Source organism: Oncorhynchus gorbuscha, linkage group LG03 (genome assembly GCF_021184085.1).
Source record: "Oncorhynchus gorbuscha isolate QuinsamMale2020 ecotype Even-year linkage group LG03, OgorEven_v1.0, whole genome shotgun sequence".
NCBI lineage: Eukaryota > Metazoa > Chordata > Actinopteri > Salmoniformes > Salmonidae > Oncorhynchus > Oncorhynchus gorbuscha.
The window spans coordinates 28,719,020-28,737,652 of record NC_060175.1 but is presented as its reverse complement, the minus strand read 5'-3'; the positions used below and the strand labels follow the sequence as shown (position 1 = coordinate 28,737,652).

The window sequence follows — 18,633 nt, the reverse complement described above, 5'->3', positions numbered from 1 at the left end:
TGGAGAATTTGCATAAAGGCTCAGGTTTTCAAGTCAAATCAGGGGCTGCGGTCGTGTGAGGCTCTGTTGGTATGAGCATTGGTCTAGGAATGACAGGGTTACGGGTTCCATTCATGCTGGGGTTACATCCTACTAAAGTCTACAATGACTGTACAAAACATTAGGAAAGTGATTTTGAACAGGGTATGGTAGTAGGTGTAACGGTTTGAGCGTGTCAAGAACTGCAACTCTGCTGGGTTTCTCACGCTCAACAGTTACCTGTGTGTATCATTAATGGTCGTCCACCCAAAGGACATCCAGCCAACTTGACACAAGTGTGAGAGTCAACATGGGCCCGCATCGCTGTGGAACGCTTTCCACACCGTGTAGCGTCCATGCTCGACAAATTGAGACTGTTCTGAGGCCAAAAGGGGGTGCAACTCAATATTAGGAAGGTGTTCTTAATGTTTTGTACACTCAGTGTATGTACTCACTCTACTTTTAGTCACTTTGGATAAAAGCATCTGCTAAATGACACATTAATGGCTGATGTTTGAGTGAGACAGAGGGCTCCTCCTCACCCCATGGTGTAGGATGGAGAGGACTGTCATCTCCGGCTGCCTTCAGTGTCAGAGGGTACTGTTGACGACGGAAGGGGACTACATAGCATGGCTACGTTGGCAGGTGTGGCACAACAGCTCTTGTCGAGTGTTGAGCACCTGGAACAAATTCTGCTTCTCATTTACCCCGTATGCCTGGAAGAAACCATGAATTCTACTGATGATCTCACACTTGTCGCTCGATACATATGCCTAATGACACTTGACTGAATTAGCCCTTGTGGCAGAGTGATCACACCATGATACAAACAATAATTTCTGGGGTCAAACAAGAGCCTGATCATCCCAATAGTTTAGTGCCATTGTATTTCAAAACATTCCTATCAAGCATGTTCATGTTCCCTCTAGTGCTCATGAATCAGTAAAACAAAGCATGTTTGTCATAAAGATAGAAAAACACATCAAAGAGGAAAGGACCGACACCCCTAACTAAGTATTGGTCCTAAAGTATCGACTACTAGAGTTGTGCTATAAGCTACATAGGCTACATCTTGCCATGCTGTTTAGTATCATTACATTATAAATAGAGACAGGGTACAGATCTACAGCACCTTGAATGAAGCAGAAAGCAGGTATATATAGGTATCGATAGTACAGTGAATGTTCGGACTACATGGCCGCTATAGGAAACTATTTTAGTTTCGCCCAAATCAGTCTATTCCACAAACCAGGAGCAATTTCCCAACTAACATCCATAAATATTCAGAAACATGTCCTTGATCGCGAATAACAACTTAAAATGGCAATGGTATAACTGACTTAATAACATATTCTACGTTATAAAGCAGAGAATAATAGTAACAAAGTTATAACTGGGTTTATAAATGTTAGCCGGCCAACTTCTTGCTTTGTGACATACATCCCGGGTGGATACTAGAGAGCAGAGAAGGATCCCATCAAGCCAGAGCGTATTGGTTGAGTGCTTTATGTTAAAGGAATACAAATCAAATCAAATTCTATTTGTCTCATGCGCCGAATACAATTTCACCTTACAGTGAAATGCTTACTCACACGCCCTTAACCAACAATGCAGTTTTAAGAAACATACCCCAAAAATTAAGAAATAAAGTAACAAATAATTAATACTCTGAGACTTTGGCAAAGAAACATACCCCAACAATTAAGAAATAAAGTAACAAATAATTAATACTCTGAGACTTTGGCAAAGAGGCCCTTTATCTACTTCCACAGAGTTAGATTAATTTATGGATACCATTACATTGTCTCTGTGTCCAGTATGAAGGAATGACTGGAAGTCTATTGTTATCTGCTAGCATGATAGGGGATAACTAACGCCAGCAGACTTCCAGTCATTGGTTAACGCTAGTTAGCAATTGCACTAGCGCTAGTTGGCAACTTCCTTCAAACTGCACGCAGAGAAATAAAAATGTTATCCACAAGTTCATCTGACTCTGGGGAAGTAGATTAATTTCCAACATCCCGAGGTATCCCTTTAGGACTAGATTACATCCGATAGTCACCTCAAACTGCCAAACCTATCCTATCCTATATGTTTAAAACTGAAACAAACAAACCAAGTGAAGGCATTACAAATCATCATTAGCACCCAGTTGCCAACACATGTCGCAAAGGCAGAGAACAACATAAAAAGTTGCAGTCTTACAACATTCACATTATACTCTCACAGCACTACTGCTAACCAATGCTAACTAGCATTAGCGCAATGATTGGAAGTCTATGGGTATGACTTCTAGTTATGCGCTAACGCTAGTTTGGAATTGCGTTAGCAACTTCCTTCAAACTATACGCGGAGACAAGAGTTATCCACGAGTTCATCAGACTCTGTGGATGTAGATAAACATCCGTATTGCTTTAAGAATCCCTTTAAGAGCTTTGGGCAAGAAACCGAAACGTCGCAGGTTCAAATCCCCGAGCCGACTAGGTGAAAAATCTGTGCCCTTGAGCAAGGCACCTAACTATAATTGCTCTTGTAAGTCGCTCTGGATAAGAGTGTCTGCTAAATTAAAAATGTAAATGTAAACCAAAGAGGAGTGAAGGGGAGGGTGAAAAGCATGAAAAGGGAAAGGGAGATAGGCCTAGATTGAGGAAGAGAGGAAAAGATGTGAGAGAAAGAGAAAGCGTGGCCATTCATTTTAAAACAAAAACTCCACCATTTGTGTGCAGGGAGTCCTGGCCCAGAAGGCAGCCCTTCTGATTTGATTAATTAACAGGACAAAAGGAGTAAAAAACAGATGGGCCCACAGAGGAACAGGGGACCCCCCCACACACACACACACACTCATTGTGAGGTTAAACACCTAAAACATGCACAACCACACAATATGCTCCACCAAATCACTGTTTTTTCTAACACTCTCATTTATAAAATGTTTGCGAGGAAAACACACACAAATAGTTTACAAAAATGTGCTATCCTATCATCTCATAATTCAAGACATTATAAAATCTGTTTAGAAACAGCCATAACAAGACGTTTGGAAGGTGGCTAGGCTATTGTACCACTGTGGACAGCGATTGGATTTGGGTCTGGGTTATCGGGGTCAATCTGCACAGCTGAGCAATGGCAGAGTAATTAGTTAACGAAGTCCCCCTACCCCTAAGACCCAGCTAGGACAACCTGTGTGTGTGTGTGTGTGTGTGTGTGTGTGTGTGTGTGTGTGTGTGTGTGTGTGTGTGTGTGTGTGTGTGTGTGTGTGTGTGTGTGTGTGTGTGTGTGTGTGTGTGTGTGTGTGTGTGTGCGTGCGTGCGTGCGTGTGTGCGTGTGTGTGTGTGTGTGTGTGTGTGTGTGTTTGTGTGTGTTTGTGTGCGTGCGTGCGTGCGTGTGTGTGTGTTTGTGTGTGTGTGTGTGTGTGTGTGTGTGAGTGTTTTCTTGTGTGTGTGTGTGTGTGTGTGTGTGTGTGTGTGTGTGTGTGTGTGTGTGTGTGTTTTTCATGTGTGTGTGTGTGACTTGATCAATTCCTTCAGGAGGGAAGATACACATTCTGGGATGATGCTATACTTCAGAAGAAACACTTAATTTTCTTCAATCCGATTAGGTTCCTTTCAGATCCATACTAATTACAGACCAGGGCCTCTCTGTCTCTCTCTTCCTTTCCATCTTCTCCTCCATCCCCTTCTCGTCTCCTCTGCCCGTCACCACCAAAGCGCTAATCTCCACAGAGCCATGACCTGCGACATTGCAAACAGCTAATGTTAATGCTAACCTAGTTCTCACCCCATATTTAGAATTTTTAGGTCTCATCCCATATGGGGACCAATCACCCACCAGCAAACAGACACACAGCCAAATCCAATGATCAGATTTGCAAGCGTAGCAGATTTTGTCATCATGCTAAATCTCTTTGCTTGCTCTGAGTCCAGTAATGAGTTATACCCTTGTGACAAAAACATTTAATAGCCTTTTCTTGGTGAGGCATCTCAGCATTGATAGCTAACTTTAACCAGGCCTGTGGCATTTTTAAAATTGAACATGGCAAGTCAGTTAAGAACAAATTCTTATTTACAATGACGGCCTACACCGGCCAAACCCGGACAACACTGGGCCAATTGTGCACCACCTTATGGGACTCGCAATCATGTGATACAGCCTGGAATCGAACCAGGGTGTCTGTAGTGACACCTCTAGCACTGCGATGCAGTGCCTTAGACTGCAGCGTCACTCGGGAGCAGTGGTCATCACTAAACTGCTCTAGAATTACTAACATCAGTAGACTGTCCATTCATGTATGTATTAGAATCAGTAAATACATGTATGCATAAAGCATTGTTAATAATCGGGCCAGTAATCTGCCTAAATTATCAACATAATTGTGTATTAATCTAATGCAATGATTAACTACATGTAATAGTAACGTTTACGGGCAATTTATGACCAAATCAAATCAAACTTTGTCACATGCACCGAATACAACAAGTGTAGATAGACCTTACCGTGAAATGCTTACTTACAAGCCCTTAACCAGACCTTCAAATATGATATTAAAGTGTAACCAAAGTTATTTCTCTTTCTCACACTCTTCATGGGGTATATTTAACGCAGTAGGATTAACATACCTAATAAACTGATTGGTTTACTTAGCTGTGTTGTGCTAGAACATCAACAAAGAATGGTGTGGGCTTGGAACTTGACTACGTGCTTTGGAAATCCATGCAATCCAAACCTACTTTGTACTAAAAGTGACGACGATTTGATGTGCTAAAGTCTATTAGTAATATACTATATTTGTTTTGCATAGTTAAAATGCGACCAGGGTCTAGTTCATTAGGCATCAAATTGAATAAATATGACTTAGACAGGACGACCCAGACTAGTCCAATAAGAAAGACTCATTTCCATTTTCCGATACAAAACACTTTCCCATTAGGTGCACTAATAAAAAACGACCCTGGATAATTCTACTGCATACATGAAACAACATGGGTCCTCTTTTCTATGCACTACATCACACTACTGCCCTGTGTCCAAGTCCTCTGAAGCAGCCAAGCAAGTAGAACTCTGTCTTTATGTCAAAACATCAACAATATGCATTGCTCATAGAAAACGTATTCAATTGGTCAATAGTGTCATTGTCAATAACAACACGAAAGTCGTCTAGATGTTGGCTTCTGAGGGCCGAGGCCTAACTTGAGATATGGGTGAATAACTCAAATTTTCATGCAAAACTACCCTTGACATCCCTGCATGATGTAGCCCTTTCCTGCAGTCGGTGACCAAAAGTGCCCTCTTTGGCCTCATGGGTGGAATGCAAACTCAAAATGGAATACATTTAAACTGTATACCTGACATGGTACAGGTGGCTTCTTTTTTTAAGCCCATAACCATGTGTGTGAGATGTAGGTGTCCACCTTTCCCTTTCCTTTATATGATTAGACTGTGCTATGTTTTCTATCTGAAAATTACAATTAGCAACACAGACTTTCCTAATCACGTAGTTGACAAAAATACATCACATCTCTTCTATTTGTTCCCAGCTCTTTGAATTTACAGTGTCAAGCGTATTGTCACTGCTTTTCAAAGTGCTTAAACTTGCCCCCATTCCTACTGCCAAACCCCTCTCATTCACCTTGGCCTTTCTCTCTCTGTTTCTTTCTCACCCTCCATGGGGTTAGCATAGAAAAAAAAACACTCAAAGTGTGGAACATTCTTTCTAATTCCAGAAAGGAATTTCACTCTCCTTCTCATCTCATGCTGGTCAAACAATAGCCATCCACAAGGGAGAGAGGGAAAACGGTTTGGAGGGAGAGAGGGAGGGAGTGTTCGAGAGGTAAAAGTGCACAAGGAAAGTAGAAGAGATGGTACAAAAAGAGGACAGGCTGAAATAGGTGAATAGATAGGCAGAGAGAAGGTGAGGGACATTGAGGAGTTGAAAAATATGGAAGAGTCAGATAGAGAGAGAAAGCACGAGAGAGAGAAATGTTTGATGTAGATTGTAAAATTATGAGGAAAAAACATAGAACACTACCAACCAAAAGCACTGAGACCCAAATAATGGTGAATTATGCCTTCGTTACTGTGAGACTTTAAAACTCTAGAAACGTACACTCAGAACCAAAAAAGCACAGTACAACAGCAAGCAACTGACACTAATTGAAGAGTCCATAAACACAAACAACTTCTGGCAAAATTGGATTCAAAAAAATAATAATTGCGATACAAATGGTGACATATGGACAACCCATATTAAAACACTCTACAACACTGTTCAAATTGACACAAATGCAGAACAACGCCAAATTCACGAGAAGTTGAATGGTTTAGAAAACGCTATAAAGGACAATCAAAATCCATTGGACTCCCCAATTACTGACCAGGAGCTCTATAAGAAACTTCAGGCCCTCAAATTTAAAAAAGCATGTGGACCTGATGGCATCCTAAATGAGATGCTCAAACTCACTAGTGCAAAATGTCAATTGGCTATATTAAAACGGTTTAATTTGATCCTGAGTGTAGGTTATTTCCTTGACATCTGGAATCAAGGACTCATAACCCCAATCTTTAAGAACGGAGACAAGTTGGCCCTAACAATTACAGAGGCATATGTCTGAACAGTAACCTGTGGAAGGTTTTCTGTAGTATTATAAATATAAAAGTTCTAAACGTCCTTAATAAGCACAATGTCTTGAGTAAAAGCCAAATTGGATTTATACCAAAACATTGCACGACTGATCATATTTACACCCTACACACCCTGATAGATAAACATATCCACCAAAATAACACCAAAATATACGCTCGCTTTATCTACTTCCAAAAAGCGTTAGATTCTATTTGGCATACAGGACTGTTCTGCAAAGTTATTGAAAGTGGTGTAGGGGGTAAAACATATTACATAATTAAATCAATGTTTACTGGCAATACGTGCCGCATTAAAATTGGCAAGAAAAGAACAGAATTCTTTAACCAGGGGCGGGGCCTTTGCCAGGGTTGCAATCTGAGCCCCGCACTCTTCAATATTTACATCAACAAATTGGCCCCTATTCTAGAAAAATCCTCAGCCCCTGGTGTTAGTCTCCACAAATCAGAGGTTAAATCCCTACTCTTCACAGATGACCTATGCCTGCTGTCACCCACAGCACATGGTCTACAGCAGAGACTGGACCTTCTAGAGCTGTACTGCCAAACTTGGGCCCTGGCATTAAACCCCAAAATGACAAAATAATGATTTTCCAGAGAAGATCCAGATCTCAGGGAATTAGACCAAAGTTCTCAATTGGTACAAAATATAGAGTACTGCACACACTACAATTACTTAGGTTTAAAAAATAAGCTCCACTGGACACCTTAATGAGGCAGTGAATGAACTGAGAGAGAAAGCACGCAGGGCATTCTACGCCATTAAAAAACGAATTCAAATTTAAATACCTATTAAAATTTGGCTAAAACAAATTGAATGTGTCATTGAACCAACTGTACTTAATGGCAGCGAGGTGTGGGGTCCACTTGCAAAAACAAGATTTCCCCAAATGGGACAAACACCCCATTGAAACCCTGCATGCAGAGTTCTGGAAGATTCTCCTACATGTCCAGAGGAAAACTACAAACAATGCATGCAGGGCAGAATTAGCCCAATATACACTAATAATACAAACTCAAAAAAGAGCAATTCAGTTTTGGAAACATCAAAAATGGTAATATCATTACCAAGCTCTGCAATGCCAAGAGCTGAGCAAACAAAGAGTCCCCTCATTCAGCTGGTCCTGGGGCTACTAACACACCTACTAACACACCGAAGCCTCAGGACCAGACCATCCAATCAATCAGAATAAACCAAATTACAACACAGTCAAAACAAAACTACATTGCTTATTGGGAAACACAAGCACAAAGCCTAATGCAGTGCTATATGGCCCAAAAATCGGCAGTACGCCGTGGCTAACTATTTGACCATGGCTACTGATCAAAACCTTGACAAAGTACAGGCTCAGTGAGCACAGCCTTGTCATTGAAAAGGGTAGACACAGGAAAACCTGGCTCCCTGTAGAGGAAAGGCTGTGCAAACACTGCACAACAGCAGAACCCGAGACAGAGCATTTCCTGACAATGTGTCAAAAATATAAACAATTAGTGTCATTTCCCCAAATTTGAAACCCTTATTCAAGGTTTCAAAGACCTCTCTGGCAGCGCACTACATTGCTGCCTGCCATAAGATGAGGGACAGTGTCTGACAGACCAATCAACCTGCACATATCCTCCATTGTATGCTTATTGTTATTGTTGAATGTCTGGTTATTTTGACCCTTGGCTATTGTTGTTACTGTTGTCCCGCTGACAATTTTGATTCTTATTATTTATTCTTATATTCTTATATTTACAATTCTCATATTGTAAATATCCAAAGCAAGATTTGGCAATATGTACATTGTTACGTCATGCCAATAAAGCAAATTGAATTGAATTTAATTGAAAGAGAGAGACAGAGTTAGGGAGACGGGAAGGCCATCATTTATCCATTGACGTACTGTATGTGAAATCAGCACACCAGACATTTTCAGCACGCCGAAACATAACACGGTGAGCTGCACCAAAATATTGTTACAAATCAAAAATGGTGTCCCTGCCGTTCAACCCTCAACATGCGCACAACATTCTCCTTTCAGGGTGATATGTCTCAAACCAAACCCTGCTGTGATTTCAGAGGCTTGGCCTCCTCCTACCTATGGCCAAGCATTAGCATCACAGACGCCCCTCTCATTCTCAAACATTATGCGCTGCGTCATCCAGACACGGTAACTCAATGATTGACCATCACACTTTTACACACACATCAACACAATAGAGCCCGGGGTCGTCAAATGTCACCAAGCTCATCAGATATTCAAAGATCAGATTGAGAAACACACGCACCACACACACACACAATTCTGACAATACAAGGCCTACTGTCACTAGGATCCACAAAGATATTGCCATGACACCCAACCCACACATCTGCTCCTGATTTCAAACCATTTCTGAAGTGTAAATACCCAGTCTGGGTACCTGTCTCTGTAACAGTCGACTCTTTGTGTCATATGCCAAAGATATGTACAAGGAGTGGAATGTAATAGCTGAACAGAGATGGCAACCAGGCTATAAAATACCAACAGGGTTACACAAAAAAAACATTACCACCTCGAACAAGAAAACAACAAGATATAAATGGTGTGATCTATTTATAGGATAGCTAACGTAATAGTATTTGTATCTGTCTTGAACAGGTGATTCATTTGGAGTGGTGGTCATATGAATACAACTCCACATCTTCACAAACATACTGTATATCTACCATGTTATGACAATGTGCTTACTGTATACACAAAACCCACTCATTTTACTGTAATTACTGTAGAATCTATAGCCTGTAGCCAGTGCATTTGCTTTGCAAAAAAAATTATAATAGGCATATTATCGCATCATAAACTGTCAGCTATATTGAAGAGGTGAATTGTAACTGAAAAACACGTTTTAGTTTAGTCAAAGCTATGTAACTAAGGGCCTGTCAAACAACTTCCTATTGCTGTGTGGCTCAGTTGGTAGAGCATGGTGCTTGCAATGACAGCGTTGTGGGTTCAATTCCCATGTGGGGGGCAGTATGACAAAGCATGTACTCACTACTACTGTATGTTGCTCTGGATAAGAACATCTGCTAAATGACAAAAATGTAAAAACATTTGAAGTCGGAAGTTTACATACACTTATGTTGGAGTCATTAAAGCTCATTTTTCAACCACACAAATTTCTTGTTAACAAACTAGAGTTTTGGTAAGTCGGTTAGGACATCAACTTTGTGCATGAAACAAGTAATATTTCCAACAATTGTTTCCAGACAGATTATTTAACTTATAATTCACTGTATCACAATTCCAGTGGGTCAGAAGTTTACATACACTAAGTTGACTGTGCCTTTAAACAGCTTGGAAAATTATGTCATGGCTTTAGAAGCTTCTGACAGGCTAATTGACATCATTTGACTCAATTGGAGTCAACCTGTGGATGTATTTCAAGGCCTACCTTCAAACTCAGTGCCTCTTTGCTTGACATCATGGGAAAATCCAAAGAAATCAGCCAAGACCTCAGAAGTAAATGTAGACCTCCACAAGTCTGGTTCATCCCTGGGAACAATTTTCAAACGCCTGAATGTACCACGTTCATCTGTACAAACAATAGTACGGAAGTGTAAACACCATGAGACCACACAGCCGTCATACCGCTCAGGAAGGAGACACGTTCGGTCTCCTAGAGATGAACATACTTTGGTGGGAAAAGTGCAAATCAATCCCAGAACAACAGCAAAGGACCCTGTGAAGATGCTGGAGGAAACAGGCACAAACGTATCTATATCCACAGTAAAACAAGTCCTATATCAACATAACCTGAAAGGCGCTCCAAAACCGCCATAAAAAAGCCAGACTACGGTTTACAACTGCACATGGGGACAAATATCGTACTTTTTGGAGAAATGTCCTCTGGTCTGATGAAACAAAAATCTAACTGTTTGGCCATAATGACCATCGTTACGTTTGGAGGAAAAAAGGGGATGCATGCAAGCCGATGTTGAAGCAACATCTCAAGGCATCAGTCAGGAAGTTAAGGCTTGGTCGCAAATGGGTCTTCCAATGGACAATGACCCAAAGCATACTTCCAAAGTTGTGGAAAATGGCTTAAGGACAACATAGTCAAGGTATTGGTGTGGCCATCACAAAGCCTCGACCTCATCCTATAGAAAATTTGTGAAAGCGTAGCGAGCAAGGAGGCCTACAATCCTGACTCAGTTACATCAGCTCTGTCAGGCGGAATGGGTCAACATTCGCCTAATTTATTGTGGGAAGGTTGTGGAAGGCTACCTGAAACGTTTAAACAATTTAAAGGCAATGCTACCAAATACTAATTGAGTGTATGTAAACTTCTGACGCACTGGGAATGTGATGAAAGAAATAAAAGCTGAAATAAATCATTCTCTCTATTACTTTGACATTTCACATTCTTAAAATAAAGAGGTGATCCTGACTGACCTAAGACAGGGAATTTTTACTAGGATTAAATGTCAGGAATTGTGAAAAACTCAATTGAAATGTATTTGGCTAAGGTGTATGTAAACTTCCGAAGTCAACTGTATGTCTTTATGACATAGTGGCTATTATCCTTTTGGTGGCAGCAGTACATGCTGCATTGATCATGAAGACAAAAGTCCCACTAGGCTGTTGAGTCACCATAATGTCCCCTGTGGATTTTACCTAGGGCAACAGACCTGCTTCATGTAACCACACTTGCCTTCTATCCTCCCTCTCTCTTTCACCCTCCAGGGCCAGGCAGTGTGTGTTTGTGGTAATAGTAGTGTGTGCACATGTGAGAGTATGTATCGAGGGGTGGAGGATGGAGAAACACCCACACATCCATTGCTGACAAAGCTGTATGCAACACAAAGTCACATACTCACACCTTGTATAGTCATTCAAACGTTGATATTAGCACAAATCAATCTTTGTGTTGGCCATCAACAACAAAGTGTTTAGACACAAGCTTCACCAATGGTTATGCTACTGTGCGTGGCGTCACCAGTCGGCTTCAAACACTACAGTGATTTCCATAGAATTAGAATAAATAGAGCTGACATTTCCATTCAAGTAAACCAGTGTTGTGTTCGAGACCACCTAAAGCCAGATCGATTGAAGACCAAGACCGGAATGTCTGGGGAGATAAATCTAGCTAGCTAAGTCAGCCATTGGCTAGGCCATCAGAAGCTAGATAGAAGGCATCTGCCATTCAACTGGATTAGGGCAACATTTTGGAGTGACAGTGGAATGAACAAATCACATTTTTACTTGTAATGGGTGGGACCGTTTTTCCAAAAATGTATGGAAACTTCTGCCTTCTCAAAGTCCAACAGGTCACAGTTTTCCCACTGTCCAGCTTGCTATCTTCTGTTGTAGGCTAGTTTGCAGCAACTGCAACAGGTGTTATCAAAGAGGATATTGTTGCTAATTTGATAGATTCTCCCTATTCAAGAATGACTTTCAACAAGAAGTTAAGGTTCAACTGATCATCATTTGGTGAGTGGAACTGTGTTTTTATTGCAGCTCGATTCCTCTTGTTAGCAATTTCTTTTAAAATAACTTATGTGCGTAACATTGTTGCATTTAGTGTAGTGGTGCCTGGAGAGATGTGTATACTCAAATTTTCCTAATCATCTCTCAAACGACCAGCCCAGTAATTTTGCAAACGGCCTGTCTGTGTGAAAAATCCTATGTTTTTTTTATTAGTTTTCCTATATATTTTTAAGATTTTCACTCTCTAAATCACACATTGTTTTTACAGAAAAACAAAATAAATGTGATGTTCTAAGTCCACAACAATGCTTAAACCACATCGGGAGACCCTTTTCGACGTCTGGGAAACATACAGATATATATTTTTTGGGGGTGGGGGGTATTGAGGAGTATTTTTGTAATAATAATGTGTTATTTTTCTGTTGTTGCTCAATCTTATTGGGTGGGCCAGGCTCCGCAGTGGGTGGGCCTGTGTCCATCCATGCCTATGCCCCTGATGCAAACAGGGCATGATGACTGAATTGCGCATCACAAATAGCCTACTAACCAAGACTTCGGGACCAACCTTTTTCAATACCTGGCTTGCATACACTTTGTTGCCTAAGTGAGCATTTACTGGTAGATATCATACGTTGAAACTAGAGGTCGACCGACTATGATTTTTCAACGCCGATACCGATACCCGATTATTGGAGGACCAAAAAAAAGCTGATACCGATTAATCGGACGATTTTTAAATTTGTAATAATGACAATTACAACAATACTGAAATAACACTTATTTTAATTTAATATAAAACATCAATAAAATCAATTTAGCCTCAAATAAATAATGAAACATGTTCAATTTGGTTTAAATAATGCAAAAACAATGTGTTGGAGAAGAAAGTAATATGTGCCATGTAAAATATGTGCCATGTAAAAAAGCTAACGTGTAAGTTCCTTGCTCAGAACATGAGAACATATGAAAGTTGGTGGTTCCTTTTAACATGAGACTTCAATATTCCAAGGTAAGCGGTTTTAGTTCATATAGTATTTATAGGACTATTTCTCTCTATACCATTTGTATTTCATATACCTTTGACTATTGGATGTTCTTATAGGCACTATAGTATTGCCAGTGTAACAGTATAGCTTCCGTCCCCCTCCTCGCCCCTCACCCGGGCTCGAACCAGGAACACTACACGCTCTTGTTGCCTGCAGATGATATTCGGCTAAAACTAGGCTGTGTGAATGTGTTCTTAACTGACTTGCCTGGTTAAATAAAGGTATAAAAAAGTTATATAAAAAAATGTAATAATCGTAAATCGGCGCCCAAAAATACTGATTTCCGATTGTTATGAAAACTTGAAGGTGAATAGATTTCACGTGCTTTGTGATTGCGTAGCACATGATGTCAATACCCAGAGATGAATAATGTAGGTTTCAAGAACATTATATAAGGTAGCAAAAGTGGCTAGCTACTTTGTGCATTATTTATCTATTGTACTACATCATTGATATACCTACACTATACCTACCATGTAAAAAGGTGATGTAATCAACGGCCAATGTTAATTTTCTAAATTGGGGCTATGAAAAGAACATAATCATTATTGATGTTATTTCCCCCCAGTCCGATGTATTTGCTGGTCTTGTCCACTCTGCTCTAATGAGTCCTGCGGTGGCTTGTGGACATTGTAGAGGGAAACAGAAGACATGTACGTGTTTCTGAGAGTCTTATCTTTCAGTGATGGGGTCATAAAATTTTGTAGCTTAAACCATTCAAAACAGAGACACCTTTATTGGAAGGAAACAGAAACTGCTCTGGATAAGAGCGTCTGCTAAATGACTTAAATGTAAATGTAAATGTGCTGTTTATTACATGGGAATCTAGCAGTTACCAGAGGTTACTGAAGTAAACGTGGTTCTATGAACTAGGGGTCTGCGTTTCTCCTGCAACCCCAAATTCAAATCAGGCAACAGTATTAATGATGTTTCAAGAAAGGAGTGTATATATTTGGCCTGGCAAAGTAGTTTTATGCGCTGACTGAATGAAAGCTGATAATGATGAGCTTTGTACTCCGCTAATGAGTCACTGCGGTCAAGGCCGAGTACAAATGTATTGGACAACAAGACAAGACTAAGACAAGACCGGTCTGGAGTCAACATAGGAAACAGAATTTTGACATGTAAAAAGGTGATGTAATCGTGTTAATTTTCTGAGAAAAGAACATAATCCACATGGGGTAGCAGGCTCTAGTTTGGGAAATGCTGACATATTGGCCCAGCGTAGTACAGGTTAGGGTTTGGCCGGGGTAGGCCTTCATTGAAAATAACAATTTGTTCTTAACTGACTTGCCTAGTTAACGAAATAAAAAATAATAAAAAGGACTGAACTCAAGACCTAGTTGACAACAATAGACCGCTGCAAGTTTTTGTAGGCTTAACTTAATCTAAACAGTTCTCTGATTTTGGTTAAACATAATTGAAGAGTTTTACGAACTCACAGTGAGTCACAACCCAACTTATGTTTCACAGCCCTAAAATTTTTTTTGTCTAAAACGCTACTTTCTTTTTGGTGTGAGAGCTCAAGCCTCCTCCTCCCTGTCTCAGTCCCCAGGTAACCATGGCGATGAACAGCAAGAAATAACCTTTCTTGTTGGCTGCCCTAAACCAGGATTTGGTTGTAGGGGAGGAGGGAGGCTCCCATAGTATCTCCCAAACTTTTCTACCAGGGCCTACCTTTTCATTACATGGTATACAACAGTATGGTATATATTATGTCATCCATATTAAATACATAGATGCATGTAGGACTAATAATAAATGTACTGTTCTAAAATCAGACTAAATAAATATAAGGATGCCAGCATAAACTTACTGTTTTAGAATCCAGCTCATGTCTGTTTTGCGCCAAAACTTTATCCACACCAGCTTGGTCTATGTATGTGACAAACCCGAATCCCCTGAAGAAAAAAACAATGCCTTTGAATTATAACTGGCTGACACAACAAAACACAACCTAACGCCCCGGCTATAAAGGAAATAAACCAATGAGCGCGCGCCTATGATAGGACGGTGAGGTGCACACGCCTCCTTACCTTGATCTCTTCGTAACTGGATCTCGCATCACCATACACTCCTTCACCTCGCCGAATTTACAGAAGTATTCATTCAAACCCTCTGTAAAAAAATATATATATGAAAGGATGGTAAAACAGCGTTCCAAAGAAGAAATATGATTTAAATGTAGGCAATAATAGGGTATTTAAGACGACAGACAACGCATCTGAGCAAGACCACGTTGTTGTTTGTCTGTCGAAACGTCATTCATTGAAAGTAGGATAAGGGTAGACTAGACTATTCAACTCATGGCTGTCTGGGTTGATAGCCCATGTTATAATATGTTGATTCAACCACAGTTACTTCACAATTGATATAACGTAGGGTATACAAATAAGCCGATTTGACTATAGACTATACTTTTATAATCAACCAATAGGCAACACAGTTTACTAACTATGAGCTTTTGAAGAACACTGTATTATATTGAACGAATGGCCTCAATGATGCTGTAATAAGCGAAACAACGCAATATCACAAACAAAAACACCCTCAAAGCTGCAAAAGGCACGATGTTCTTACCTGCTTCAATCACATATCAAAATAAAAAAAAACGTGTTCCATATGGTAACCAATATGGTAACATAAAATACTTTTAAACATTAAAATACTAGCCCAAATGTACAATGTTAATCCTATATCGTCTCCGCTGTTTCAGTCTGCAGTCCAAATCCTGGGCTTGCCTACTGATCCTCGTTGAATGAAAGCTTTGATTTCGGCAGGATAGGCTATAAACTATGAACTGTTTTACAAACTTCCGAGAGCTTCACATAGCCCACTCAACAACGTTAAGAATTGTTCTACACATAGTATATACAACGGGTAATAACACTAGCCTAAATCTATCAAAGCATTCTATTTGCATCCAGGGACTTTAAAAGTCGCTCGCGGGACAGCTCACCTTGTGTTGTCTGCCAACTGAGACCCCCGATGAACATTTTGCTGAATGGGAGAGATAAAGGCGAGAGTAAGAACAACATATTACCGTAAAATAGACCTCAGACACTAAAACCAAACTGCAATTCATAGATTTATATACACACTAACTGAAATAAAGTAAAGGGGGAAAATCGGCCATGTTGTGAAGGCACGAGTGGTCAAGTCGGGCCAGTAAAATGCTTACGAGAAAATACTGTAATCAAGTGCTCTCCAAATGGAAATAAAAAGTTGTTACAATAGTTATCTCCTCACTCAAAAGAAAAAAGAGAATAGGTATTGGGTCCTGCCCGGTTGAGCGGCACTGATACACGGTTGAGCGGACCACATTGTAGAGCACAGCACATCAGAACAAGCATGCCTGCCTGTCTTTTGTCTCCGCGCTCCGGATGGCTCCACACAAACCAAACTCCACTATTATCTCTCATACATAGGGAAGCAAGCAAGTCCAAGACGCTGGAGAGACGGCGCCGGAGAATTACCAAGGGTCGTGGGGGGAGTTGTCCACCGAGGACAGGCTGCTTTGGCTCCCTTCCGTATCCATTCCGTTCCTCTGTTCTCGACTATGAGGTGAGGAAAGGCAGTGAGTAGCAGACTCAGGGTGGCGGAGGGGTGTGGGGGTGGTTTGTCTAGAGGAGGAGGGACGAGCGAGCGTGGCGCCCGCACACGCACGCTGACACACACACACACACACACACACACACACACACACACACACACACACACACACACACACACACACACACACACACACACACACACACACACACACACACACACACACACACACACACACACACACACACACACACACACACACACACACACACACACACACACACACACGTAGGCTCTGCCTCTCTCTCGCTTTTCCGTGCTCGCGATTCCCTCCCCTCACCACACCGTCTTGTTGGTTTGGCGCTCTCTTGAAACGTTTCCCCGCCGAAGGATAATGATGTGCATAGTGGAAGTTTTGAGGAAGTCTATTCTATGCGAATAAATTATTAGTACACAGTATATGCCTAGTAAAATAAGGCCTCCAGCTTAAGTAGTATAAAGTACACTCTGTGACTAAATCTGAGTGTAGGGGGGATGTAGTGAAATGTGGAAGGCGTCTTCTAATGCATCAGAGTGGCATCAAGACACTTTTATGGATTTGATATGGGGTACACCCCAGGGATTCATGACAACTACACTATGCCTTGCAGACACAGATACATTATTTTTACACTATCACGTTGACCATAACCACACTGTTGATTTACTATTTTTACACTTCTGGCACAGATATTTTATTTCACCGTGCATAACCAGGACAGCCTAGTACAGCTTTTATTGGCCCAACTCAGTACACCCCCTTAGACATCCTCCTTGCAGAGACCCATCCAGGTTGTGCCACCAATCTGACTGACTGGGTTCAAACCATCAACCTGTGTCTCTTGCACGCCACAAAACTGTGTTAACCTGCTGAGCTAAAGCCTATAGTAGGCATTCTCTCTAGGAACTGCTCTGCTCACGGGGTGCCAGAGGCCTGATATGTAAGCTACACAGTACCCTGCCTCTGCTCATTTTGAACAGTTTTAACTGTACTGTACATGCCTGTTCTTAGTCACAGCAGGTTGCTATGGCTCTCTGTCTCTTTACAAATGGCTGAGGTTTTAAGTCACCCTGGATATGTCTCAAATGGTCCTCTATTCCATAGTGTACTAGATTTGACCAGATCCCCTATGGCTATGTTAAAAAGTTGTGCACTGTGTAGGGAATAGGGTGACATTTGGGACAAAAGTCCTTATGCCCCCACACTGCATGCCCATGTGACCACCCCATGTGACTGCCTTAACCAACTAAGTGGCAGATTAACAGCTTTTCCCCTAAGTAGGCTACCCTCTTCACTGGGCCAAGAGAGTCACCTGAGGGCTTTAAATGCATTGGTGGGACTGCTCCTGTCCTATGGTACAGTGAGGTGCATGTACTACCCTACAAGCTATGTGTATATTAGCTTAACTGTCAAAGTGTACTTGTCAAAACTGCAGTTTGTTTACTGCTAGTTACTGTGCAGATTTGAAAGGTGCACATTGAGCTATAGCCTACATAATATGTGCATTACAGAGAAATGGGCAACATCTAATGCATCGAAACACTGAATGAGTGACAGAGAGAGAGAATGAGAGAAAGAGAGAAAGAAAGAGAAAGGACAGAGAGAGAGAGAGAAAGGGGGCTCCAACAACTAAAAACTCTAGACCAGACTCTCATTTTCCACACATAAATGTGTGTTTACAATACCTCCAATGCATCAAACTGCACTTAATACACACACACACACAATAATGAGTGGTGGCTGTTTATGTGCAGCCTCACGAGACGTGCTGTCAGGCGTATGTGTGTCAAACGGTTGTGAGGGCTGGTGTTGGGGGCTGGCGCGGTGGGGCCTGGCGGGGGGAGAGGTGGACCATGGCGAGAGAACAGTATGTAGGACAGAGCCTAGC

At 41.2% G+C, this 18,633-nt stretch overlaps 1 protein-coding gene across 2 annotated transcripts in view; it reads right to left on the bottom strand.

The window, feature by feature from the left end:
• LOC124030452 (RNA-binding protein Musashi homolog 1-like) overlaps nt 1-16,744 on the bottom strand; it is a 51,355-nt gene extending 34,611 nt beyond the window's left edge. For both annotated transcript variants that reach the window (XM_046341795.1, XM_046341799.1), the window contains exons 1-4: nt 16,630-16,744; nt 16,113-16,153; nt 15,190-15,271; nt 14,970-15,054 (exon numbers count right to left, since the gene is read on the bottom strand). In XM_046341795.1, the coding sequence (XP_046197751.1) occupies nt 14,970-15,054; nt 15,190-15,271; nt 16,113-16,153; nt 16,630-16,691 (270 nt within the window). In that variant the 5' untranslated portion in view covers nt 16,692-16,744. The remainder of the gene's footprint in view (nt 1-14,969; nt 15,055-15,189; nt 15,272-16,112; nt 16,154-16,629) is intronic.
• Between the last annotated feature and the right edge of the window lie 1,889 nt (nt 16,745-18,633).